We start from the raw sequence: 27,776 nt of genomic DNA on the forward strand, positions 1-27,776 counted from the left end.
TGTTTAAGATACCTATAACAGGAATCAGATATTCATGATTTTACTTATTATCTTTCAAAAGGAAAGGAAAATGTCACAGTCCAGCTGGATCTTGAAGCCGAATTCCATTTCACTCATCTCATCATGACCTTTAAGGTAAGGAATCCGTGACATCTTGTTAAAGATACAATTACTACCAGGGTGAAACTCCTCTATACAAGGGGGCATTGTAATGGCACTAGATGGTATGCATTTAGCATGTTGACATGAAAACAGGGTAATGGGAGTATTTCAGACTCAGTATGTTATAATATATGTTATATAGTTCGCTTTGTGGAACGATCTAAATGATGCATTGAGATCTGTGATAATATATAAAACATTGTATGTCAAAAAAGGCATTGAGCTTTTTCTGCCAATCTGCTCAGGCATCTGTTTAGTTACACATTTTTGTGGCAATGAAAAAAAATATATAAAGCAATAAAACTTATGCTTAAACAATGTCTTAGTTTTACTTCCAAACAGATGTGTAGAAATAACAACATTTGGTGTTTAACATACAGATCACATTATAGTAGTCAGATGGATTTCAAACTGTAACAATAATATTGCTTTTCTGGCAGACTCTGATGAATACTAGTGCTTTTGGCAGATAATGACTTTTCTTTGCATAAACAGTTGAATATTTTGCAAGCAGATGTTTACATTGAAATTAAAAAAAAAAAAAAAAATGTCTAATGTTATTGTTTTAGACATTCCGGCCATCTGCAATGTCAATAGAAAGATCTTCAGATTTTGGAAAAACATGGAAGGTATATAGATACTTTGCGTATGACTGTGAGTCCTCATTCCCTGGTATATCCACTGGGCCAATGAAGAGTGTAGATGACATCATCTGTGACTCCAGATATTCCGACATTGAACCATCAACAGAAGGAGAGGTATATTATTATTTTCCTTTTGATTAATAGTTAAGGTACTTTTCTAAGATATTTCTGATTACTTTTATTGCACATTGTGATTTTCCTGTGCTGTCTTGTGGTTTAGGTAATTTATCGTGTCTTGGATCCAGCTTTCCGAATTGAAGACCCCTATAGTGTGAAGATTAAAAGTGAGTATTTTTAAATACTAAGATGTATTACAAGGTTTAAAATAGTTTACAGCACTGATTGTGGAATTTGTTACATTAAAGTGATACTCCAAGCACCACAACCACAACAGCACACTGTAGTGGTTATGGCACAACAAGTTCAATGACACAATCCACTAGTAGACTTTCAAACCATTAAAATTATATATATGTTTGACACCTACCTGTCTTTGTCAAATGTTTGCTTCCAGTCTGAAATTGTTTGTTGAAGCTGGTTTTGGGAAAGTTCATAATTCCACAATATCATATCAACTCATACCAAACTGGGACATTATTCATTGTTTGGAGCATCAGCTGACGACCAATAACTAAGGTCCCACTTGGTTTGAGTTGGCATAATAATACTGAGGCATTAAATTCCAATTTAACATACAGCTCAAAATGGAAGCAGCACAGGCGACCAGGAGAAACAGGTAAGTGTCAAATAATGTTTACCAGTTTACTATTGGATTGTACTAAGGGACTCCTGACACCATAACCACTGCAATGCACTGTAATAGTTATGTGTGAAGAATGTCCCTTTAATAAAATATTAAACATCACAAATTGTGTTTTCATAATTCAGGTACACCTTAATGCTGTACTATAAAGCATTCTTTTCTTTGTAAATGTTTTACAACAAAATATATATAGTATTCTTCAGGTTTCCATTACCAAAACCAGTACAATGATACAGGAGACCTATGAGGGCAAAAAAATAAAATAACCATAAGATGTGTTAGTGTGTTTAGTATCCCTTAAGCAATTTACATTATTAAGTATTAATTCAACATTCTTTTTAAAGGTCTATTGAGGATTACAAATTTAAGAATCAAGTTCTTAAAGCTACACACTCTGGGAGACAATTTGCTCGATTCAAGAGTGGAAATTACCGAAAAATACTATTATGCCATTTATGACATGGTTGTTCGTGGTAACTGTTTCTGTTATGGACATGCTAGTGAGTGTGCACCAGTGAAAGGCTATCCTGACAACGTGGAAGGAATGGTAAGCATATGTTTTTGATCTTTTAAAATGATTTGAATTTTTTGAATGAAAAATCAGTCTAATTTTTACATAAATATGACTAAAAAAGTGTTAAGCCATTAAAAATATTTATTGTTGCACTTCCATTCCTTGGATGCTATGGTTAGGAACTGCTTTGAACTACCAAAATGCAACTGGACATGTATTTTAGTGGCCATCTTTGAGGAGGCAGAAGCTGTCTTTAGTTCAGTATCTTGTATGGTTGATGTGTATACATCAGCAGTGGAACTACCGCAGGTGTGGCTGCACTGGGGACTGCACGCTTGAGGGGCCCATCGGGTGGCTCAAACACTATGGATATTGCTGAACAGGGGCATGGTCAGGTGCCTTGCGCTTTTAACAGCGCAAATGGCCCCTTTCACATCAGCGATGCTTGGGGGACGTGAGTGCCTGTCACTTCCTGCCAGAGACAGTGACAGCGACGTGGCGGGGAAGCAAAATGAGATCCAGCTCCACACTTTTTCATCAGCCTCAGCCAGCAGCAGGACGCCAGGCAAGCCACCCTCCGGCACTCAAAATGTATGTTAACAGGAGGGTGGCTGCAAATATAAAAAAATATGATCTGTATCTGTGTGTGTTTTTGTCAGTGGGTGTCAAGGTGTGTGTATGTGTCAGGATGTGTACCTATGTGTGTGTTAATGTCTAGGTATATCTGTGTAAGTGCATATGTGCATACATTCCAGCAATCTAACTCACACACCACATACAAACACATCCCTGCATTAAAACGCAAACACTACACAAACGTACACCACTGCATTCCATAGGCAATAGTACATACAAATACAACCCTACATACAAACACATGCTTGCATTCAAACGCACAAACATTACTCACAAATACAACCCTGCAAGAATGGGCAAAAGCTAGATCCTTAGCTGACATGAGATTGTAGGAGATATATGACAGATGGGGATCTACCTTTTGACCACCATTGTTCTAGAGTGGGCAAAATAAAATCTTGCACCTCTCTACATTGGTTTTGCCACTGGTACACATTATATCTATATACAACAAAATGATCAGAATTATCACTATACTATCTCAACCTGCTTCCTACCTCCATGTTTAAATTCTACCTCTTGGCAATCCTGTGGATGAAATATTGCAGCATGCATGATTCTTTATAACCTGTAGCTCGACAAGATCTGGGCAGGTTTTGTGGACTTCCCATTGCCCCTGAGGCTATCGACATAAGATAGATCTTGCAGTGGGGGTTTCCAGATGTGAATTAGTGTGCTACTGAACATTGGTATTAGACATTTGGAGGTTAAATCATCTTCCTTCACCTTATGAATTTGCCAGAACCATTTATCGCTTATTGTTTTAAAATTAAATAATTTAAAACCAATTTACTATAATTGCTCAATCTTTTGCAGTTATTGCCAATTAGTAACTGAATCTGCCTAAGGGTCTTTCTTTATAAATTTATATAACTACTGAAATTGTGTCTCTAAAACTTTCCAGCATGTTATTTTCTTGGGGGAAAAATTCAAAGTTTTTTTTACTTGCAACTTAAATAAAACAAGAAGCATATATTTCCCCAATTTCCATTTATTTGTATTCTCTGTTCCCAGGTGCACGGCCGGTGTGTTTGTAGACATAACACTAAAGGATTAAATTGCGAGCAATGCTTGGACTTTTATCATGATTTGCCTTGGAGACCAGCCGAAGGACGAAGCAGCAATGCTTGTAAAAGTATGTTCACAGATAGTAAATTTGTCATTGACAAGTCTGTGGATAGTATTTTGTAAGGATGACATTATTATAGTATTGACAAACTCTAAACAACAGACATACTTGAATTCAAAGTAACACTTCACCACAAAAAAATAGTACTTGCTTGAGGCTCTAACCCCAGACAGGCTAATTATCCTTGTGCTGTTGCTCATTGTAAATATATTTGACTTTCCAATACCATAATTAGTAATAGTCATGTGATAGTCCGTGCTGAGTGTGTGTTAATTTGCTTGTCTATGGTGTGTTTTTTTTTTTTTCTTTATTTTTGTATGACATATGTTAATAAACATTAGTAATGGTAGAGTGTTATACAAGCCACACAGAAAACAATGTTGCTGATATTCAAAGTTATTTAACCGAATAGTGTTACGGTGTGTATTCATAGCTGATATTGCTACAACCACCACTTATAAAGTTTGCAAGGGAGCTGTCATGGTTTTTATAATAAGATTCTCCTTAGAGACCGGGGAGAGGAAGAAGAGAAAAATTGAAAAGAGATAGTGAGAAGGAGTAGAGGGGCCCAGTGGACAGGGGGGCGTAGAGACCCTCAGGGTATATGTGAGTTGCCCCGCTTATCCAGCAATGTTAAGCTCCCAGAGGACTGTTCTACCATGGATCCCAAACTTTATGGAATGCTTTAGTAGTTCCCCTCACGCTAGCCGTCAGTTATCCATAAGGTGTATCTCTTTGTTTCTGTTAATCACTCCTGCAATATTCGGGATCCCCTGTTTCAACCAGGAGAATGCCACTGCCCTTCGTGCAGCCAAGGTTATTTTATGAATGAGTTTATGTTCATTTCTAGGCCAACCCTCTGTGGATCTATTTAGCAGATGTACCCAACAGTCCGCCCCAACAGTCCTGTCCCAAACCCCCTGCTGCCGATGTCAGGTGAAATATACCTCCGGGCAGTCATATCCAGTCCTGTTAGTTGCTATGCATTACCTTTTAGAAGCTTTCAAGGCCCACTTGCTCCAGCCTCCTGCCATTTGTCTGGCAAGTGGCGTAAGTCCTCCGGTGTCAACGAGACAGTAGGCAAGTGCAGTGGGGATGGGAGGCCATGGCTTCGAAATAAACGCTGCAGATCTCCACCAGGTGAAAGCACATGCACCTGGTCATCCTGATACACTATCAACTTGAAGTGAAAGGCCCAGGCATATCTCAGACTGGCTCAGTGTAAAGCTTCGGTGATGGGCATCCATTTGCGGCGGCACTGTAAGCTACTAGGCGCCAGCACCTGATATTAGGAAAGATTAGTGCCGGCATGTTTTATAGGCCCTTCCCTGCTCCTCCGAAGCAAGGCTTCCTTTGTCTGGAAATTGGGGAATCATGATCACATCCCTCGGGGAGTTTGCATCGGCTCTCCGTGCGCATAGGGCTCTATATGCCATTGCCCGGTATGTCTGGTAGCAGAGGCCTGAATATGTCTAGAATAAGTACTTGAAGGGGTCCCTCCCCATCCTTCTCTGGAATGCCTCGCCGGCGTACATTATTACACCTCAAACGGTTGGCCATGTCCTCCACCGCAAATTCCGTCTCTGCCATGTGGGCTGTGAGACGGTTCACCTGGGATAACACATCGTTATGAGTTTTAGTGGTACTTTCCAGACGTTCTTCCAGCCGCGCTGTTTCGCGCCCAAAGCGTGAATCTCAGACTGTAGGACTGCCGTGGACTCTACGATTTCTCCGGCAAGATAAGTCCGGACTTCGGCCAGCTTGTTCAATATCTGGATGGTATCCCCTTAGGAGGGCTCCATAGAGCAAGCAGCAGGAGGTGAGGATGGCGGAGAAGCCGGGCCCGCTCCGGCACCATCTTGGTTTTCAGATCAGCAGCAAATAGATCCATTACCGTGCTTCCCAGTTTGGGGCCTTTCTTGGGATGTTTTTTTGAGTTCTGCTTTTCCATTTTTCGTTATAAAATTAAATATTATAAGCTGTTGTATGCTCTTGGCATTGTGTTAGGAGCGGAGCTCTACACAGACGGGTATAGCTCGCTCCTCGGTCAGGCCACACCCCTATGGTGTGTGTCTTTTAATAGCGTACTATTTATAAGAATTTTATGATTTTGTGGTTTAAAATACATAATACTATGACATTCGAGTCTTCTTATGACCTGTCTCTCTTTTTTTTATAGAAATATATTCTATAATTCTATATAGCATTACATTGTTGACGTTTACATTTTACATGTGAGGATTATATTACACAACAGCAATAGTAGAACAATTGTAATGTCATAGTTTTATTTATGTGTGTGTGTATGTGTGTATGTAGTGTGTGTGTGTGTGTGTGTGTGTGTGTGTGTGTGTATATATATATATATTACATATTATTCCTGACATATGTAAATGCACTCTGCACCTACTACTATACCAAGCTTTATGCATCATGTTCTGTAGAAACATTATTATTTAAGAATTATTTAAAGGAGAATACACACCATTTATGTGTGTCTCCTTCATGTAACTCCTAATGCTTATCTTCTCCTGCCGATTCCTTTGTAGAATGCAATTGTAATGAACATTCCACGCAGTGCCATTTTGATATGGCTGTTTATATGTCAACTGGAAATACAAGTGGTGGAGTGTGTGATGACTGCCAACACAACACAATGGGACGAAACTGTGAACAATGCAAACCATTTTTCTACCAGCACCCGGATAAAGACATACGTGACCCAAACATTTGTCAACGTAAGTAACACAATTTTTGTTTTAGCTTTATTGTTTTAACTTTCAGAAGATTGCCAAGCTTAGCAGTTCATGATATCTTAGAGAAGTGTTTTGTTTACAATTTTGTAAAAGCTCCTCTATATGGTAAAATTTACAATCACTCTTACTTGAATGAAGTGTAAGATAGAATACAGGTAATGATCTGAAAAAATGAATTTCATAATACACAAAATAGATTTTAAAATTGCATTGTCTTATGTTTTGGAAATTATCTTCTATCAAAAGAACACAATATTGTGTGTGTATGAATATATATAGATAGATAGATGAGCAAGCTTGTCTTACACATAATAAATATCATGATTGTGAAAAACCATAACACTAAATGTTCAATACTTTCTTTAGCCTGCAATTGTGACCCAGCTGGTTCCCAGAATGGTGGCGTTTGTGACCGCTACTCCGACTTCTCAGTAGGCCTTATTGCTGGGCAGTGTCGCTGCAAGTCAAATGTTGAAGGAGAGCGCTGTGATGAGTGCAAGGAAGGCTTCTATGACTTGAATGAGCAAGATCCAGAGGGATGCCAACGTATGTACCATACCATATGGAGCCCATCCAACTTACCAGATTTGTCCACTGTTAAAATTAAATTATTACATGTTTATGATGATTTCCTGTTTTCCTGTTTGTAGCCTGTGGATGTAATACTCTAGGAACTATTCCTGGTGGAAACTCCTGTGACTCACAGGATGGAAGCTGCTATTGCAAACGCTTTGTTACAGGAAGGAAGTGCGATCAGTGTATGGTAATAACCCTATTTATCTCATTGTTGCTGTAGTCCGTGCTCAAAATACCAGTAAAGAAGAAATGCATTGTCCGTCTGTTGCCACTTGACTAATCACATTATAGGAGATAAAATGCAGTGAGATAGTGTAATATAACTCTTTTACTGGAACCGCACATATAAATATTTTGTTAGTGGCCAACTAAAACCGAAATATTAATATGCATAAAATATGTATACTCCTTTACATTGCCATTAGATGTGCTTTTATAATTTTAGCATTCTTGATTTTATATCTCCAAAATAGTTACAGTAAAGTTTAGATTTCCTTATCTGTAATTGTAAATAACAATTGTAAATAAGTCCCAAATTAGTCAGTATTCTTTAGTGTATTTTTTTTTTTACATGTTTCTCATTATTGTGAAACACAGATCTGCATACACCAAACAAACCATACTACTTGCTTTTCCCAGAGATATCTCACCTTTGCAGTGCCGTTACTACTGAAAGGGATTCTGAGTGGGTATATGAAAAAAAGTTAACCAAAGAACCACATTTATATTTATATACAACTATAAATATACAGATGATCCTTTGAGTCATTTGCATATACCCACGCATAATCCCTTAAAGTAGTAACATCCCTGCAAATGTGAGATATCTCTGGGAAAAGCAAGTCGTATGGTTTGTTTGGTGATCTATATAGATATTGATATGCAATGTTTTATGTCATCTCCTTGTTTACTTCACCAGAGATTTTTTACAAAGTCTGGTATGAAAAAGATATGACAGATGTGTTGCCCCTTGCATTGTGCGTTATGCTGCAATCAGTATTTTACATATAACACACTACTTTATTGACACTAACAAAATCCACCCTCGTATGTGGTATAGTTTCCTTTTTGTTTTAACATCTACCATTGTAAAGGGGGACGTAAATACTTCTATGTTTACACACTAGCAATTTTCATCTAGCCAGATATTTACAGCGCAGTTTAACACATGGATTATTAATGGCACCAAACAGATTGACATAGTTGGAGTTTTGTAAGTAAAAGGTCAAATAAAACAAAGATTTAAATTGGACCGGCAGTGCATGAAGTGAGTGACACTTTTTTTAGTACTAGAAAGACTAAATTTGGAAATCTGCATTCCTGCATTAGTGCAGAAATCTTTCAACATTACCAAAGATCAGCAATCTATAGCACACTGCAATACTTAAAACAAACTTAATTAGGAATGTATATTCAGCATCGTTTTTAAAAGTAATTAAAAAAATTTATGTTCTTTTTTTCAGTCTGAATTTTGGGGACTAAGCAATGACTTAGATGGATGTCGTCCTTGTGATTGTGATCGTGGAGGATCACTGAACAATAAGTAAGTCAAATGTTTTATTTCTGATCATTTACTGATCACTAATTTGACATAAAAAAATAATTTTTCTTTGAATCCCTGACAATTCACACTTTAGTAAATCTAACCATGGTTAAGTTATGTGACTGCAGTGCAACACATATTAAACTATTTGGTCGTCTAGTCACTACAAAGTGAGTTATTGTGAATGGACAAGCAGAATTATCAGATATAGGCTGAAATTGCCACATTGGAAACATTCTCCAAATTTAACAAATGTGTAAGATAACTCAACGTATATTAGACTTATTTCTTCAGCATGAAGCATCTCTAGTGGCCATCTGAAGAGTGGCCACTGGAGGTGTCCCTAGGTTGTAATGTAAACACTGCATTTCCTGAAGGGATTGATTCAACTCACCAGAACAAATACTATAATCTCTAATTGTTCTGATGACTATAGTGTCTCTTTAATATGGAATTTCCCATTTAGGAAAATAGATTTGAGTTTGGAATTTGCTTATAGGCATATACCATGTTTCACTGGAGCCATAGAATGGTATCTAAAATTGTACTTAGCTCCCTAACTGTAAGGACAATTGTATATGCTTAAATGTAATTGTGTTATTATTATGGAATTAAATTGTAGAAATAACTGAAGTTTAGATTTTGTTGTGTTCAGACTATCTGTGACCTTCAGATAAATTGGTTGTTTTTCGCACATTACAGCTGTTCGCCAGAATCCGGCCAGTGTAACTGCAGACCACACATGATCGGTCGTCAGTGCAATGAAGTGGAATCTGGATTCTATTTTATATATTTAGATCATTACACCTATGAGGCAGAAGATGCTCATTTTGGTCCTGTGAGTATCCGTGTAATATTCCTAATATTAATTGGAATAATATAACATTATTCTGTTTATATCCTTGACTGCACATCTAGTCTTCTAACCTTGCTTTGTGTGTGATTTGAATTTCACCTGTCCTATGTCTGTTTTGATCGTAAGCTTTTATGGGCTCACAAAACATCCTGTATTAAATTGTATCCGTCTTTCAAATCCAGCTTTATTCCATACTTTCCTTAATATATCTAGTAGTGTTACAAAATATGTTGACTCCATATGAATAAATACTAATCATGATAATCTTGCGTCAATAGGATGTAAGACTTGTTGAGAGGCCATATCCGCATGATCGCACACCTTCCTGGACTGGACCTGGATTCGCCAGGGTCCCAGAAGGAGCATATTTAGAATTCCACATCAATAACATTCCGACTTCTATGGAGTATGACCTTTTAATTCGCTACGAACCTCAAGTGAGTTATTTCTTGTTTCTACATTCTTTCAGTACAGTATGGCATGCATAACAAAACTATTTTATTACAGTTCCTATATTTCGTGATTATTATGAATGTTAACTATTTTAATTTATAATAAAAAATATATATACTTTGATCTATAAGTCATTGTTTTATGATAAAGCTCATTTATGCAGCAATTTATTGCTATTCCATTGAAGTGGCATTCTGGAACACTTTACTTGCTATGTGTATATGTTTAACTGACTAGAGAAATAAAACAATACCATTATTCCAGATAAAGCCATTTATCCTTTAAAATTTCAAATAATTTCATTATAGTCCCTTAGAGGGGAATCTTCTTAACAGTGCACACATTACCACTATGATCTAAGCATTTGTAAAACCACTCTATAGAGTAGACCCTCTTTTACATTTGTGGCCCAATATAAATCATTAATATTTGAATTATTTAATTTAGTTCCATTACATTGGTGAAATGTTGTGTTTGAATTAAGCAGCCTGAGAAGCTGTTAAACCTCTTGGGCAAACTATCACTGGGTTTATCCATTCCATTGGCCTCAAGGTAAATTTTAACACAAGTTAATAATACGTGGTTCAAGTCTGGTTTTAATAAATAAACACTATTAGGTTATGTACAGTTCCTGTTCTGTGTAGAGAAATTAACCCAATCGGGATCAATGCCAGAACTAACATAAGCACGCCACTTTGACCTCAGGCTCCACTGCATGCTGTGAATCTTTATAGTTTTCACTGAAGTGAATCATTTATTGTTCTAACAGGGTCAGATATTCCATTGTTTTAAGCTGGGTTTGGTATATTCCATTGTATGCAGGATGGTATAGTTCAGTAATGAATACTGGGTGTTTATTTCAATGGAAATAAAGATTTATTATATTTTCCCCCAAAGTATTACAGTGCTTAAACTCTATTCTGTGTTAAATTTTATAAATGAAATTATAATTAAAATACAGACAAAAGTTACATAACTGAAAAGAGACTTGCGTCCATCAAGTTCACACATTAGTTTGTAAGTAATTACATTAGGGTCCCACATAGCAGATAGAGAAATATATTTGTGCACATTTTCCATATTTCCTTTTAAGCATTTTTTTTAATATTTTTTTTTTTAGCTACCAGATCAATGGGAAGAGGCGGTAATAACCGTTATACGTCCTGGCAAAATTCCCACAAGCAGTCGATGTGGAAACACTATCCCCAATGATGATAACCAAGTTGTGTCATTGCCTCCTGGATCTCGGTAAATCTGACCACAATTTAAACTGCTTATATTTGTTATGAATATTATTTTAAATCAGCGTATAGTGATTTGTTTCTCCACTCACTGGTGTAAAACCATTTGCGTGATACAAGCGCTCTCCCCGCCCCCCAATAAATAATGGAAATTATAAGATTTAGGAACTTATGGTATTAGTTGATTTCACAGGGGTAGAACATGAACTCCACATACTGCTGTGCCATGCTTCAAAGTCCTTCTTAATAGAATGCAAAAGTCACGAGTGTCATGGTTTCATTATAATCCTACACATGGAAAAATATAATTTGCCTTTTGGGAAAGGCCCAAGTGCTATCAGTGTGTTTAAGAAAGTGTTTGGCATGCTCTACTCTTATCATCTGTCAGTTGCTGCAGTATACTATAGTTGACAGTTCATTTCAAACGCAGGTGCCTCAGTTGGCAGTATGTTTGTTTAATTTCCAGAATATTGTTTTTCCATGTAAACTAGCACGACACTAGCAGCAAAAAGTACAATATAGACACAATGTATGTCCTACAATGCCTATGGTTTAATATTTTTAAGGGTTCTGGGTTCATCTCGTGTATATAGTTCTCAAGTATATTATTTTGTAATTAAACCTGTGTTTTACATTGCAGTTACATTGTCTTACCTCGACCCATATGTTTTGAGAAGGGTCTAAATTACACAATACGCTTGGAACTGCCGCGATATTCACCTAATTCTAATGTGCAAAACCCATATACTCTAATTGATTCTGTAAGTATCCACTCCTCATAAGAGGAATGTTGTATTCTGTGTAAAATAGGATGGATTGAAACACAAATAAGCAGTACACTAAAATGTACCTATAGAAGAGTCAGATGGGTTTACAACAGCACTCTAGACTCTTGCCTAATAATCTTTCAAGTAAATTGAGGAACCTCCCTAAAAAAAGGCTCGTTGGGATGTCAAAAACTTGAAAGACAACAGTGATTGCTAAATGGGTGACAATGAACCTCATAGACTTGTAGCCCATCTGTCATCTCCTATTTATCAAAATGAGGCAAGAGCACTCAGGATGAACTAGAATAAGATGAGATTACAGCATAACATTCAAGTGAAGCTGTTGTCCAGATTCTTTACCATCGACACCAGGATTGTACAAATACAAACCCCTGGCTCTAGTATAACTGCAACACTCTTAATGCTCTGCTAGCTTTAAGACTTGCAAGACATCACAAATAATGTAGTTTTTCAGTAGCTGGGGATGTACATTTTGAGCACTTGAGGTCTACATGTTCATTCCTACAGCAGTCCATGCTGCCATTGCAACTCTCTGTAAGAATCTATTACATGCTTAGTATACTGAAAGTAAATTAGGAGAGCTCGGCTTCCTTTGAAGTGATTATTATAATATTTATGATTTATAAATTACTGTTACAGTATGTGTACTTAAAATTGGTAATTATTTAGCTTATCTCCCATGTCCTTCATTGAGGAGGCACAGTCTTTTTATTCACTCATAATCCTACTATTTTTGCTTTCTACTCTGGTTAACATATTTTCTGGAAACTCAAAATTTTTGGCCATGTAAGACCAACCTGCAAAGCAAACTAATGACACACACACATATATAGCTCTTTAAGTAGATATTTAGAAACATTTTTGTGTATAAAAGACTTTGTGAATGCTTCCTTCGGTTACATAAATAGGTGAGTAAGATAACAAAAATGTGATCACTCCTCCAGTGACACCCCTGAACCAAAAACATTCATCTAGCCATTTGAAGTATTCAAAGTAATGATTATGTGTATGTTTCTGTTTCCAGCACATTTGTTTGTGTCCAAATCCCATGCTTTTTCAACTATAGCAGGCATTCATTTTAAACAAATGTTTCTGCAGATTGTATTGCTGCCTCATGTCAAGTCTCTCGAAATATTTAATGCGGGAAGCACAGGCGGTGATGGCGTTACCAACAATGCTTGGCAGACATTTCAAAGATATCGTTGCATGGAGAACAGTCAGAGTGTTGTGAAAACGCCACTAACTGAAGTCTGTAAGAGTTTCCTCTTCAGCATTTCTGCTCTTTTACATGAGGGTGCCAAGGGTATGTGTCTATTTCTTTACTTTATTTATACGCAACACTCCGTGTTTTAAATGTATGCATATGATAACAGTACGTGAGAAAACTAAGGTATTTTTGTATGCTTTGTATTTAGTATAATTCCATTTTGTTTACTATTGAATACATTGAAATACACAATAGTGTCTAATGGGGGGCAGTATAAAAGTGGTCCTACAGCAGGACTCCAGTTTTGTATTAACAATATCTGACTAACCAGAAATCTTTCTTATGAGTTTTTACTGTCATTAACAGTTGCTTTGATGTTTCTATTTAGAATGCCACTGTGATCCTCAAGGCTCATTAAGTTCGGTGTGTGACCCTAATGGTGGACAGTGCCAATGTCGACCAAATGTAATTGGTAAAAACTGTGACAAATGTGCTCCAAGGACATTTAGTTTTGGACCTAATGGATGCAGACGTAAGTCACCTATTCAATCAATGTAGTTCTTTAGTTTGGGTGTGTTTGGGGGGTAAATATTAAAAAAAAATTGCACTTTTATTCTTTTAGTGATGATTATAAGTTACCACAACAACTCAAACATTGTTAGACTAGATTTCGTTACTAAAGGGCAAACATTCTGTACGAAAAATGTGAATTGGGAACACATCCAGAACATGCATTTGGTCTTTACAGCAGCACCACAGCTGAAACATGTTCTGGGTGTGCCCTTAATTTCTAATTTTTCTGCTCCTGCCCCTTTATCGGTGACCTCAGGAAAACATACATTTGAGGCGAGACTCTGAAAGCAGTTTAAGCAGTAAGCATTCCAGTTAGCATGTTTATTTTCCATGTTAAAAATTGTGCAGGGTTTTGGGTTACTGTGATCTACTGGAGAGCTTAAAACAATATGGCTGTGTTGTGTAACCAAATCCCCATGTTTTTTTTTTTTTAAATTCTTTATTTTTGCACACGATGGTTAAGGCAAGAATCATATAACTTGAAGGCTTGCGCAGAAGCCGAAATACATATGAACAGTTTTGTAAATGTAACAATGTAACAACAGCATATAGGACAAGCCACCTTAGAAATTCTATACAACTTGCCCCCCATCGAGGGTTTTATATGGTTTATACAGCAACAGTAATAATATTCCTCACTTTTGCCCGAGGGTGTCATAACTGGAGCGGTACTATCGTGTGTCCTGTTTAGGAGCCTCAGTGGAAGAGGTCGAACTGAGGAAAACACTCATAATTGACCACCGCCCCCCATACACGCTTGTCCCTAGTTTCGGTAGCGCCTGATCCCCTTCAGGGATTTGGTAATATGCTATACGATTTGGTTATTGTCTTCCGATTTCTATTCGATTAGAGGACCAGGAGCACAAGGTAACGTGTCCGGTTAGCAGTGACCAACAGTGGTGATAAAAGAGGTCGCCTAATAGCAATAGCTAAACCACCCCGAGCTTCCCTATACAGGTCAACACGGTCAACTAACTCTAGTTCAAAGTGGTGCATAGGACTCGGTCAATTACCCTCTATCCTATAAGGGTCCTGTCAGGAAAAAGGCATCCGGAGAATACGATATCTCCGTCTACCCTTATCGCACCGATCGTACCTGGAGAGATGTCGGTGAGACAGGCAAAGTGAGGAACCAAGGAGAATAATACCTTCGAGTAAAAGAAAAAGAGATCTTCCCCTGAGCCCCGTTGCCGAGAAACCAGGGAGTAGTTGTGGAAAAGAAAGGAGTAAAAGGTGCAGAGAAAGAAAAGAGAAGAAGAGGTGAGGCGCTGGGGCCGGGCCGAAGCGAGAGCGGGGCGATCAGCCCGGGACATCGCGGGATCGACATAAGAAAAGCCCACGGGCCCTCAATACCCCATTTTCCTGGTGGACGCGTTCCATTTACGCCAATCCTGCTACACTATTATCCCAGGGCTCCCAAAGTTTCAGGAACTTCTCTGTCGTACCCTTCACCCGTGCAGTCAGGTCGTCCATCAATCTGCAGTCTCGGATCCGAGATATCACGCCTGAGAACTCCGGGCCTTCCGGAGAGAGCCAAGCTGTAGCAATAGTACGTCTAGCCCCGAGGGTTAGTTTATGTACCAATGTCTGCTCCAGTTTGGTCCATCCGTCAAGGGATCTGTTCAGTAAGTATACCCATGGATCCAATAGTAAGGGTTTGTTAAAGGTCTGCGTCAATAGGTCTTCTACTGCCTTCCAGAAGCTACGTAGTTTGGGACAATCCCACCACATGTGGAGATATGTACCTCGGTTACCACATCCCCTCCAGCAATCATCTGTATCCATTTTGTGCATCTTATATAATTTGACAGGGGTGGTATACCAACGGAACATAGTCTTCCATGTTTGTTCTTGGAGAGTGACGCAGACGGAGGAGTTCTTGTTAGCCTCCCAAATCCCCATGTTTGATTGCTACCATATGTGATTTCAAGCAACCTTATAAGATTTAAAACTATATCTGTTTTGTGTGTGCTCTATTTCTTAAAACAAACTTTGCACAGTTGTTCTAAGTATGCTGACGGTCAGTTGCAAAGGACAGAACTTAAAACAATGACTAAAGAGAGTTTTGATGGAGTTTCCTATTGCAGGATTTCTACATTCCACTCTATTTTTCACACCTCACAAATACGTATCGGTAAAATATAGGGATTATAAAACGTGATATTAAAAACTCTTGAATGGAACAGTTCTGCTTCAAGTTCTTATACGCTTGGGAGTGTTCCTTCAATATTTTTTGTATCAAAGTACCGTATATACTCGAGTATAAGCCGAGTTTTTCAGCCCATTTTTTGGGCTGAAAAACCCCAACTCGGCTTATACTCGAGTCAAGGTCTGTATTATGGCAATTTACATTGCCATAATACAGACTGGGGGAGAGGGGGGCTGGCAGAGCTGTACTTACCTGTCCTGCAGCTCCTGTCAGCTCTCTCCTCCTCCGCGCCGTCCGTTCAGCACCTCGGTCAGCTCCCAGTGTAAATCTCGCGAGAGCCGCAGCTCTCGCGAGACTTACACTGGGAGCTGACAGAGGGAGCTGCACGGACGGCGCAGAGGAGGAGAGAGCTGACAGGAGCTGCAGAACAGGTAAGTTACAGCTCTGCCAGCCCCCCTCTCCCCCCCACTGAACTGCCACTGGACCACCAGGGAAGGAGAGCCCCCCTCCCTGCCATGTATCAAGCAGGGAGGGGGGACGAAAAATAAATAAAAATATAAATAAAATAAGAAATAATAATAAAAAATAATAATAATAATAAAAAAAATAATAATAAAAAAGGGGGTATAAGGACCACTGTGGGAGGGGGGGGGTATAAGGACCACTATGGGAGGGAGGGGGTGGGATAAGGACCACTATCGGAGGGAGGGGGGGTATAAGGACCGCTATGGGAGGGAGGGGGGGGATAAGGACCACTATGGGAGGGAGGGGGGGTATAAGGACTGCTATGGGAGGGAGGGGGGGATAAGGACCACTATGGGAGGGAGGGGGGGATAAGGATCACTATGGAAGGGAGGGGGGGATAAGGACCACTATCGGAGGGAGGGGGGTGGGATAAGGACCACTATGGGAGGGAGGGGGGGAGAAAAGGAACACTATGGGAGGGAGGGGGGGATAAGGACCACTATGGGAGGGAGGGGGGGGATAAGGACCACTATGGGAGGGAGGGGGGGGATAAGGACCACTATGGAAGGGAGGGGGGGATAAGGACCACTATCGGAGGGAGGGGGGTGGGATAAGGACCACTATGGGAGGGAGGGGGGGAGAAAAGGAACACTATGGGAGGGAGGGGGGGATAAGGACCACTATGGGAGGGAGGGGGGGATAAGGACCACTATGGGAGGGAGGGGGATAAGGACCACTATGGGAGGGAGGGGGGGATAAGGACCACTATGGGAGGGAGGGGGGGATAAGGACCACTATGGGAGGGAGGGGGGGGATAAGGACCACTATGGAAGGGAGGGGGGGATAAGGACCACTATCGGAGGGAGGGGGGTGGGATAAGGACTACTATGGGAGGGAGGGGGGGAGAAAAGGAACACTATGGGAGGGAGGGGGGGATAAGGACCACTATGGGAGGGAGGGAGGGGGGGGATAAGGACCACTATGGGAGGGAGGGGGATAAGGACCACTATGGGAGGGAGGGGGGGATAAGGACCACTAGGGGAGGGAGGGGGAAGTAAGGACCACTAGGGGAGGGGAGGGTAAGGACCACTAGGGGAGGGGTGAGTCAGGACCACTGGGGCAGGGGGGTGAAGGAACACGGGGGTGGGGAGGTAAGGACCACTGAGGGAAGAGGAGGGGAGGTCAGGACATATGGGGGGGGGGGGCAAATATCCTTGCACCGGCCCTGCACACACTGCATTCATACACTGCATTCATACACACACTGCATTCATACACACACTGCACTCATACACACACACACTGCACTCATACACACACACTGCACTCACACACACTGCACTCATACACACACTGCACTCATACACACGCTGCACTCATACACACGCTGCACTCATACACACGCTGCACTCATACACACGCTGCACTCATACACACACACACACTGCACTCATACACACACGCTGCACTCATACACACACACGCTGCACTCATACGCACACACTGCATTCATTATACACACACTGTAAATAAATATTCAATTAATATATTTTTTTTAGGATCTAATTTTATTTAGAAATTTACCAGTAGCTGCTGCATTTCCCACCCTAGTCTTATACTCGAGTCAATAAGTTTTCCCAGTTTTTTGGGGAAAAATTAGGGGCCTCGGCTTATATTCGGGTCGGCTTATACTCGAGTATATACGGTATATGTGTTAGTATTAATTTGATTAACTTAGTATTATAGCATTTGTTTAGCATTCACATTGTGACTGTGTGTTTTCAGCTTGTGAATGTGACGAGAGCGGATCAGCTCATTCCTTCTGTCACTCCGAAACTGGTCAGTGTCCTTGTATTCATGGAGCATATGGGCGTCAGTGTGATGTTTGCTTGCCTGGGTATTGGGGATTCCCCAGATGTAAGCAGTGCCAATGCAATGGACATGCTGATTACTGTGATACACTTACTGGAGAATGCACAGCCTGCAAGGACCATACTGAAGGTTACAGTTGTGAAAGGTAACAAGCAGGGGTTGTTTGATAAACCCTTTCTAGATATGGATATTCTGTTTATATATTGGCATTTATTTTTCTACGTGGGCCTATCAGATGTCTAAGACAATTTAGTTAGTATATGTTCATTATCCATCTGTTAGGTCCACAAAGTCAGGTGGTAGGAATGATTCACTGACTAATGTTTTATCCAGTTGTCATATAGTTATCAGGTAAAATCAAAGCAATTATATACACTTACTCAAAGATGGAGAAACTCATGGCTGTTTAGTGTGCAGTGTATTTAGGGATGGATTGCAATTGTATGTCCCTTATGTCAACACATTTTTGTTGATGGCAGTATTACGGTTTCTGATTTTGGAAATTCTTCCTTCTGGTTGCAGTTGCTCATGATAGGATTACTGAAAAAATAAATGGTCTACTCAGAAAGGTCCAACTTGAGTTTTGCTTGTTTGAAGCTAAGTGATCTAGCTGTGACCAGTTTGGATAAAAGTATCAAAGACAACAATTCATTCACCTACCCCAACTCAATTACTCGGACCAAATTCAAGTTGTTTACGGGTAGAGAATAAAAATGGCTTACTATTTAAACTTGGCTGTTCACATAGCTCCAACTATTACCTGATATGTGAAACCCTAAAATAGTGGTTTTCAAACCAGTCATCAAGGCACATCTACCAGTCCAGGATTTAGGAATTACCTAGTTGTGTCAAGGGGGTTTATTACTTTATAAAAATACCTTAGACACAACTGGGTCCTGGACTGGTAGTCTTGGACTGGTAGGCGTGTCTTGAGAACTGGTTTGGAAACCACGGACATAAAAGCTTGGTGTGCAAATTAGTGATGTGCCCTTGATATTTCCATCATGAACAACCTTACAGTTACACATGTAAAAAATGTGAGTGTGAGTTCTAAACCAAGGAATAGTTCTGATGTGTAACCAGCATGTTTAATAGATGCAAAACACAATGTATTGTGTAAATTCCTGTCCAGAAACTTGGGAATATAAAAAGTATTAATGTTTACACACCATCACTTGTCTCGAACTCCTTCCGAAAGACTTTGAAAAATAAGTTGCTTGTAACTAAAATAGTAGCCTTTAGGACAGCTGGTGTGGTATTGTAAAATTATAGCATTTGTATTTATATGTTGGTAATTGCTGCTCAGGAAACATGATGTTTATAGGGAAGTGGGGGGAAAAAAGCCACAAACAAACCATAAATGTTCTCATTTTTTAGATGCCTTGCTGGCTATTATGGAGATCCTAGACTGGGCTCAGGAGATCATTGTAGACCTTGCTCATGTCCAGATGGCCCAGGAAGTGAACGTCAGCATGCCAGTGGTTGTTACAAAGACCCTGCAACCCTGCACATTATCTGCTCTTGTAATGTAGGATACACAGGTAAGTGTTGTGTGTTTGGCAGTTTTTATATATATATATATATATATATATATATATATATATATACCTTTGCAGCAGATGCATTTACATTTGTTAATGTATATACAGTTTTTGTTCCTTCATAAACTTGTGTGGTTTTATGTACATATTTTCTTTCCTACAGTTTGCATGGTCCATAATTGAGTGCAACATTTGAAATAATTAGCATGTGCCATCTTTGTTGTTGATATATATGTATTCCAATTGTATTATGGAAAGCAAACTAAAAAATTACTCACCTGAAGGAACTTGTGTATTTTTACTTGCTTTTTAAGAATGTGTATTATGTATCATACTAAAATAAGTCTTTAGTGAGACAGATGATGTGCCAGGAATGGCATGACATCACTTGAAATTATGTTTATCTTTCTCTGTCTAATCCAAACAATGACCTATTAGAATCACATCGGAAAATACAAAACTGTTAATTGAGATCCATAGCAGGAATCTTTATACCAGAGCAGTGTTGTCCGTTAATGGTGTTGCCAGTGTTAAATCATTTGTGATGTGAATGCATAATTTGCCTACATCAGAATTTCTGATTTTCTACTTGCATGCAAAAACAAAGTTATTATTTTATATTTTATTTACAGAACATTTAACTCATGGAAAATATGTATTTAATTTTTAATCTAACACATTGTTCGTCTGTGTCCCTGTGACTGCTGTAGGGGCCAGATGTGATGAATGTGATGCTGGCTATTTTGGGAACCCTGAAGAAAACGGAGGAGTCTGCCAACCATGTCAGTGTAACAATAACATAGACATGTCCGATCCACTTTCTTGTGACAAGCAATCGGGGAAATGTCTTAAGTGTCTCCATCACACAGAAGGAGAGAGCTGCAGCCAGTGCCAGCTGGGTTACTATGGGAATGCTCTTCACCAGACTTGTAGATGTAAGTTTTGCTTGACTTATTTTCAGGCCTTGTGTAAGTGTTCTATATATATTGTTGTGCAATACACTCTGTATTGTATTTTTGGTAGCCAAATACACTAAAACTCTTGTACCTCACTTATTCAACCTATGTGTTACGAGGCATCTGAAGGAAATGGGCAAAATGTAGGTAGCACAAGCTTGGAAAGTTTCAATATATTGTGTGGAGTCTGGCCAGAAATTGAAAGAGGTGCTTCTAAGTCATGCCAAATTGTCTTCAGCAACACTGTTAAAATGGCAGATTAAATGTAAATCTGTGTTTGAATACTTAATTAAAGACCTATCCTAGAACAAAAGTATGTGTGCCAATGCATTTGGTCATGTTCACTTCTCTTGATCTTAAAATCAATGCAAGGGGCCGGGGAAGTAATGTGTTGAAGAGCAGATCAAGAGAATCTGCTCTTCAACACTTTAACACTTTATAAGAGAAAAAATTTTGATGCAGTAGATGATTTCCATCTGTTTATTGCAGTAAAATACACATGGAAAACTAAAATGAATTCTGAAAGCTGTGTATTTAATTAAACCCATGAAAATGTATTTTGTACATGTCAAAATCTTAGCTTGATGTATGCCAGATTCAATACTGTAATGCCTTTCTTTTCTCTGTTGTTTAATCTCAAATTAAAGAGACTCAATAGCTGATCAGACCACTTCATCTCAATAAAGTGGTTCAGGTACAGTGTCCCTGTCTTCTTAACCCTGCAATGTAAAACAGTACAGTTTTTGAGAAACATTGCAGGGTTAAGTCTACCTCTAGTGGCTATAATACTGACCGCTACTAGAGTTGCTTCTGTTGCACTGAGAAAGTAAAACTCAAGGTCATATGATGCAGAAGCCCCATAGGAAAGCATTGATTCAATGCATTCCTATAGATAAGTTTGGATTTGTGTGCACTGCTGACTGCGCACGTGCATTAGATCCCCAATACTTCTCTAAGAGGAGAATAGGCCTGGATATCGACAGAGGAGGCCATTAGAGAGGTGGAGAGGTGAGCAGTGCCAAGGGAGTCTCGGTACTGAAAATAAGTGAGTAAAACTTTATTTTTTTGCCATGGGGAGGGTGGACCTGAAAAAGCGTAGGGACAGGGACAGTATAGCATTAGGAATACGGATTTGTATTTCTAACGCTATAGTGTTCCTTTAACCAATTGAGTTTTGAACACACAGACTTTTCTGAGTTTATAAGGATGAGTCTTTCACCTAAATCTCCTAACAACAAGTTTATTCCTTAAATTTTGACCTAAATTGTAGAACAAATTGAAATAGAACATAAATTAATTTTCATATTCGATTGCTGTGTCCTAAAATCTGAAATTCACTGATAATTTGATGTTCATATATTTCTTTAAATATATATATATAATTTATTTTTCATTCCCCTCTCTTCCTTTTACACAAAATGTCATATTTCAATTTTTTTTTGTTATCCTGTTAAATAACCACTTCTAGCTGAGTACTGGTATCTATTTTTATTAGGAGATTACTTTCTTATTCTTTATATCCCTTGGTATATGTACTGAACAGCGCTCTTAGTTTGTGGAAATGTCCCAGTGCATTACTAGAATATGTAAACATAGTGGGGGGGGGAGAGGGGTTGTGTTTTTTAATATATTTGGAATGGATTTCAGCCAGAATTTTCACAATTTAAAGTAAATAAAATCATTTTAAATTAACCGTAAAAAGTATTGATATACTGTTAAAATTAAAATACAAATAACTTCAGGTTTTTGAAATTAATATAAATGCACATTAACCCAAATACAAATATTATACTATCAAGCTACCACCCTTGGTGTGCTAGAGTGACAGAGCGTGCAATATTTGTTGATCCTTTGGGTAGTGAAAGGGTTTAATTTGACTGCTGTAGACTTTTTTTGACTATGTCTATATGAAAAGGATTAGAAGGTATGTAGGCAATCAACAACTTATTATTCTAAAGATTAACCAGGTCTGTTTAGTCCAGTCATTACTTTTTCAAGTACACACTGTTCTTGTGCACAAATCCTTTTCACCTGTGACAATCAAATCAATTTCCTTTTAATCTAGGCCCGAATGAATTAATCTGTCACGTAAATCCTAGAAGTATTGATACATTCGGGTATAGATTAACAAGAATTTGATTAGTCTATTGCAGTTGAAAAGTATTTGTGTACAAGTCTAGTACACACTGCAAGGTAAATAACATTGATTACAAATTCATTATTATTTAACTGCATTTAATGATGATTTGTTCAAACCCAGTTTTTTTCGCTTTGTTTCATAAATTCACAAAGTAAAAACTATTGGAGAACGAATTGCTGCACATGGCCCAGAAACCTTAGAAGATAAAATTAATATATTTGTTGGCCAATTGATATCAGTACATTTCTTTACTGTGATATTAAAGAGCTATCATTTCTTATTGATTAATATAAACAGCTTATTAATAAGGATCATAATCTTAATATTATTCATGCACAGAGTGCACACAGCATTTGCTTGTGATTTAATTAGTAACCTATATTTCCATATATCTTCAGCATGTGTCTGCAATGTCCTGGGTACAGAACAGGATACTTGCAAAGAAGGTGTAAAATGCCACTGTGACAGATCATCCGGCCAGTGTCAGTGTCTCCCCAATGTGATTGGTCAGAGCTGCGATAGATGTGCACCAAACACCTGGAACTTAGCAAGTGGAACTGGCTGTAAATCTTGCGGCTGTGATCCTATCCGTTCTCTGGGACCTTCTTGCAATGAGGTAACTATGAGCTTCAATGCATATGTGAAACATATAGTATAATTATGTTGTTGAAAGCCACATTATGTGACGGTTCCCATGGATTATTTTTTCAGTTCACTGGTCAATGTCAGTGCATGGCTGGATTTGGTGGGCGGAATTGCAGCGAATGCCAGGAACTTTTCTGGGGTAATCCGGATGTTGAATGCCAAGGTAAAGAATAGTTATTTATTATTGTGCTGTCCTTCATTAATGCTGAACTTGCTTAGGAAAATCCATAATGAGCTACACTAACTAAACTCTGTACTCACTCTGTCAAAAGAATAAAAACTCTGATCACTTTATTTCAGTAGCGAATGCAGGTTTGCAATCCACAGCAGTTGTAATACAACTTTCTGTTTTATGCACTGACATGCTCCGTCAGTTACATTTACAACTGTTTAAATACTGTTTTAGGCCAGTGTACAGCTTTTTATTTGTTTTAGAAGGAAACTTTTCAGCTCAAGTTTGTAATATTTTTTAATACCTATGTTGTTACTGTGTTAATAACCATCCATAATGCAAAGAGTTAATAAAATTCCATATTTTATATTAAAAATAAAAATGGAGAATAACAATAATATAAATAATTAAGTCATGAGATTGCGTATTATTAGTATCAGTGGCATGTTTTGCTTACCTACTGGACAACAGAGGGCAAAACAGATTTTGCCCTTTGTTTATTCCTTGAAAAAATTAGGAATAAAGAAAATTTGATTTTCATAATCACTAAAATGTTTCATTACTCTTGGACATCGAACCAAGTTTTAAAAAAATCATGCCTAGACGGAGATATAGCCATGAACGTTAAGTAAGAATGTGTTGGAACCAAAAGGGTTTATTGCTCTTTATCATATGGCTACATTTATTAACTTGTTAAATGTCTGAATACGAGACTATAAAGGAATATCCATGAATTTGATTCTGAATATTGGAAATTAAGCAAAATGCAGGAAATTCTGTGGCAGAGAGTGTACTCTACACAGTGCCGGAAAAACATAAAACACGTAGAAAGAAAGCTTTGCAGGTATAAAGCTGTGCACCCTTGCAGTACATTAGCATGTATTGATGAAAATAAGGGGAAAAAATATGCTTTGGATCAAAAGACCCTTTGTGATTGTAACACGTTGCCTGTGGTTATATTGAAAGGTTTACTGGCCACATAATTTAGGCAAATGCCTACTGTAAGAGAAAGGCTTAACTTATTAGTGCAGGTATGCATTTAAGCATAGTTTAGACCAGACCATAAATCTCTAGAGTAAATTCTCAGTCATGACTTGGGTGCATGTTCAACATCCTCCATAAAGTGATGGATTTTTTTTTTTTGGTTTGTTTGCTTTTGTGTAAGTACACCCACATTTCACAGTCATTAAAGTCTCATAAAAATAAAATAAAATAAAAACACACAAATGGATGTTGGATAATGTTAGTGGCGCATGTCAGAGGTTAGTGGTTTTTGCTTAAAAAGAATAGGTATATGTTACCAGGAGATCTCAAGATTAAAGCTTCTAAGATGAAAGGAATTCTTACCGTGTCTTTGTTTTCCACTAAGTGGAATTTCATCATAGGAACAGAGGATTAAGTAGGAATCTGCATTATCTTACTCAAACATTTCATTAGCCTCCATTGTTTTGTGTTTTGTGGGTGGTTTAAGCATACACAAGTCTTTTGTAAAAAAATGAATCTAAGTGCCCGCATAAGTCCTTTCTATAGAGATGTGTTGAGGTGGATAATCTTATGGAGTAGTGCTGAATGCTTTGATTTTGCTCACGAAGTAATGGTGAAATAGCTGTTTTATGGTATTATTTAGTTAGCAGCTTAATATTTAAAATAGGCTTTTGTATTCTCCAGCCTGGCCTATATTTGCATGTAATAAATACTAAATATACTCATGAGGCTAGCTATCAGAAATGCAGTGTGTTTTGCTTATAATTAAAACCATTATGCATTGTGTAAGGCCTATGCCTTGCAGAACAAATAACGCTTTATAGAGAATGGTTACTCAGACATACCAAACATGAACAGGCTCTTAGTTGTTCACTTAATAATAAAATGATTTTCCGTAGGCAGACTGCCTTTAGAGGAATGTTTTGTGCATGTTCCACAATGAAACTTAGGAGAGCTTTTAATGTATTATTTTAGCTAGATGGTATATTAATTAATAGTATCTCACTTTTTTTCATAATCCAAGTTTATTGGCAGTTTTCAATTATACATAAATAGAAGCAACGACAGTGTCAAAATACAAGACAAAAGTAATTGCATACATACATAAATAAGGAGCCGCAGCTAAATCAACCCCTGGATGAATCCAAATACAAGTATGAGTTCCTTTGCTCTTCTTTGGCCGTTTTAAGGTCTATGCTGTGTGTACTCCATTCAAATAATAACTTCGACCTTAAGTAAATAACAAAGGGTAATTGAAAGGTCTTCCCCAGATCAAAGATCCCTTGTATTTAGTTTTGGATTTACATTCCATTCTTTGTGCTTCTTAATGACTGTTATATTTGGTTACTCTTCCCACTCTTGATCTTTATCTAAAATGAGTCTGTTGACCCTAATTCCACCAGTCCCTTTGTTGTTGCCTTAGGGAATGTTCAACATACAAAGTCACAGTAAGAGACTTTAATCACTGTGGGTGCTGTGTACTGATGCTTTGAGATTTTGTGAAAATAAAGGAGTTTTCTTGAAGGTTATGGAGATATTGTATACTGTAGTCTGGCTTTACATTTCCTGTACATGTATTTTTCTTTACTTTTTGCCATTGAGAAAATGCTTCATAAAATAACTATAGTATTGTGAAAAGGCCATCAAATAAAATTCACCACTACTGAAGGGAGTAACCCTGCAGCTATTTGCAGTATTTTACCCAAATACCAACCATAATAATACATTATCATAGCAAATTGTATTATTATATTAACTGTAAATTGTCAAGAGAAAATGTGTTCATAACATTATCAGTATGAGTAACGTTTAAAGAGATAGCATAGTCTTCAGCACTCTTCAATGTAATATAGCTAGATTCAGCCCCCCACCCCCACCAACTTAAATTAAATGTTTTTTGTTTGTTTTTCAGTACAGCATCACTGTCAGATGCATCAGTCATTGCTGCAGGCAGATTCTTCTTCCTTTACATCATCTTCTACTGAATCTTCTTCAGCTTTTTGTACAATTAAATGATTCTCATAGCATTCGATTGGATGGGTGGGGCGCATGCACGGCGAGCACCCAACTCACCCAAACAAATGGTTTCTTATGAATTGATAAGGTTCAATATCCTCATGACTAAGTGAAACTCCATTATTGCAGTTAAAGTGCCCCTAGTGGCTGTCAGGTAGACTAGAGGAGTGCTGAACCCTACAATGTAAGCATTGCCATTTCTACAAAAACAGGAATGAAAACACTCCAGAGTAAAATCTACAGGGCCATTGCATTGAGATTATGTGAATTGGGTGCCTTAAGTGGTCCTTTAAAGCTGTCCATGTTAAGAGATATAGGATTGAAATATAAAACAATTTCCCAGTCATTGTAAGGTAAATTATTAGATTATATATTGTCGCTTATATTTTTCTTTAGCTTGTGATTGTGACTCTAGAGGCATTCAGACTCCGCAGTGCGATCGTGCTACAGGACATTGTGTTTGTAATGAAGGTATGGAAGGGTTTCGTTGTGACCGATGTGCCCGTGGATATTCTGGCATTTTTCCAAACTGTTCTCCTTGTCACACATGCTTTGCATTATGGGATACAATTATCAAAGAGTTGTCCAATAAAACAAACCAGCTCTTAGACCGTGCCGCTGCCATGAAAGTGACTGGGGTTATTGGACCGTACCAGCAGACTATGAGTAAAGTGCAGGAAACACTTGAAGAGGTTCAGAACATCATTTTACAGAATCCTGCGGCCCATCCTCTGAAAAACATTGACCAGCTGTTTGAAGAAGCAGAGTAAGTTCCTTAAAGTGTCATTTCATGATTCTTGGAAAGGTTTTACAATGCAAAGATTTTATGTATATTGATTCTGGTATTTTGTTTTATATAGAGAAGACACATATGTAGGCTCTTTATTATAAGCTCCACATTGTGCCATTTTATAGTGTCAATCCAACCAGTACACAGTTCTGAACAGAATATTATACTATCTTTATAGACTATTACAGGGTCAAAGTAGCCGGAC

The 27,776-nt window shown here is 38.3% G+C and overlaps 1 protein-coding gene across 1 annotated transcript in view; it reads left to right on the plus strand.

The window, feature by feature from the left end:
* LAMB1 (laminin subunit beta 1) overlaps nucleotides 1-27,776 on the plus strand; it is a 59,177-nt gene that overhangs the window by 13,841 nt on the left and 17,560 nt on the right. The window contains exons 5-25 of the mRNA XM_063448082.1: nucleotides 62-135; nucleotides 732-920; nucleotides 1,027-1,090; nucleotides 1,914-2,116; nucleotides 3,734-3,854; nucleotides 6,398-6,586; nucleotides 6,971-7,150; nucleotides 7,255-7,367; nucleotides 8,644-8,723; nucleotides 9,426-9,561; nucleotides 9,858-10,016; nucleotides 11,153-11,280; nucleotides 11,914-12,034; nucleotides 13,160-13,364; nucleotides 13,657-13,800; nucleotides 18,241-18,472; nucleotides 19,705-19,868; nucleotides 20,579-20,803; nucleotides 23,363-23,580; nucleotides 23,676-23,772; nucleotides 27,178-27,547. Coding sequence (XP_063304152.1) covers nucleotides 62-135; nucleotides 732-920; nucleotides 1,027-1,090; nucleotides 1,914-2,116; nucleotides 3,734-3,854; nucleotides 6,398-6,586; nucleotides 6,971-7,150; nucleotides 7,255-7,367; nucleotides 8,644-8,723; nucleotides 9,426-9,561; nucleotides 9,858-10,016; nucleotides 11,153-11,280; nucleotides 11,914-12,034; nucleotides 13,160-13,364; nucleotides 13,657-13,800; nucleotides 18,241-18,472; nucleotides 19,705-19,868; nucleotides 20,579-20,803; nucleotides 23,363-23,580; nucleotides 23,676-23,772; nucleotides 27,178-27,547 — 3,412 coding nt within the window. The remainder of the gene's footprint in view (nucleotides 1-61; nucleotides 136-731; nucleotides 921-1,026; nucleotides 1,091-1,913; nucleotides 2,117-3,733; nucleotides 3,855-6,397; nucleotides 6,587-6,970; nucleotides 7,151-7,254; nucleotides 7,368-8,643; nucleotides 8,724-9,425; nucleotides 9,562-9,857; nucleotides 10,017-11,152; nucleotides 11,281-11,913; nucleotides 12,035-13,159; nucleotides 13,365-13,656; nucleotides 13,801-18,240; nucleotides 18,473-19,704; nucleotides 19,869-20,578; nucleotides 20,804-23,362; nucleotides 23,581-23,675; nucleotides 23,773-27,177; nucleotides 27,548-27,776) is intronic.

The sequence above is a fragment of the Pelobates fuscus genome, chromosome 3 (assembly GCF_036172605.1).
Source record: "Pelobates fuscus isolate aPelFus1 chromosome 3, aPelFus1.pri, whole genome shotgun sequence".
Classification (NCBI taxonomy): domain Eukaryota; kingdom Metazoa; phylum Chordata; class Amphibia; order Anura; family Pelobatidae; genus Pelobates; species Pelobates fuscus.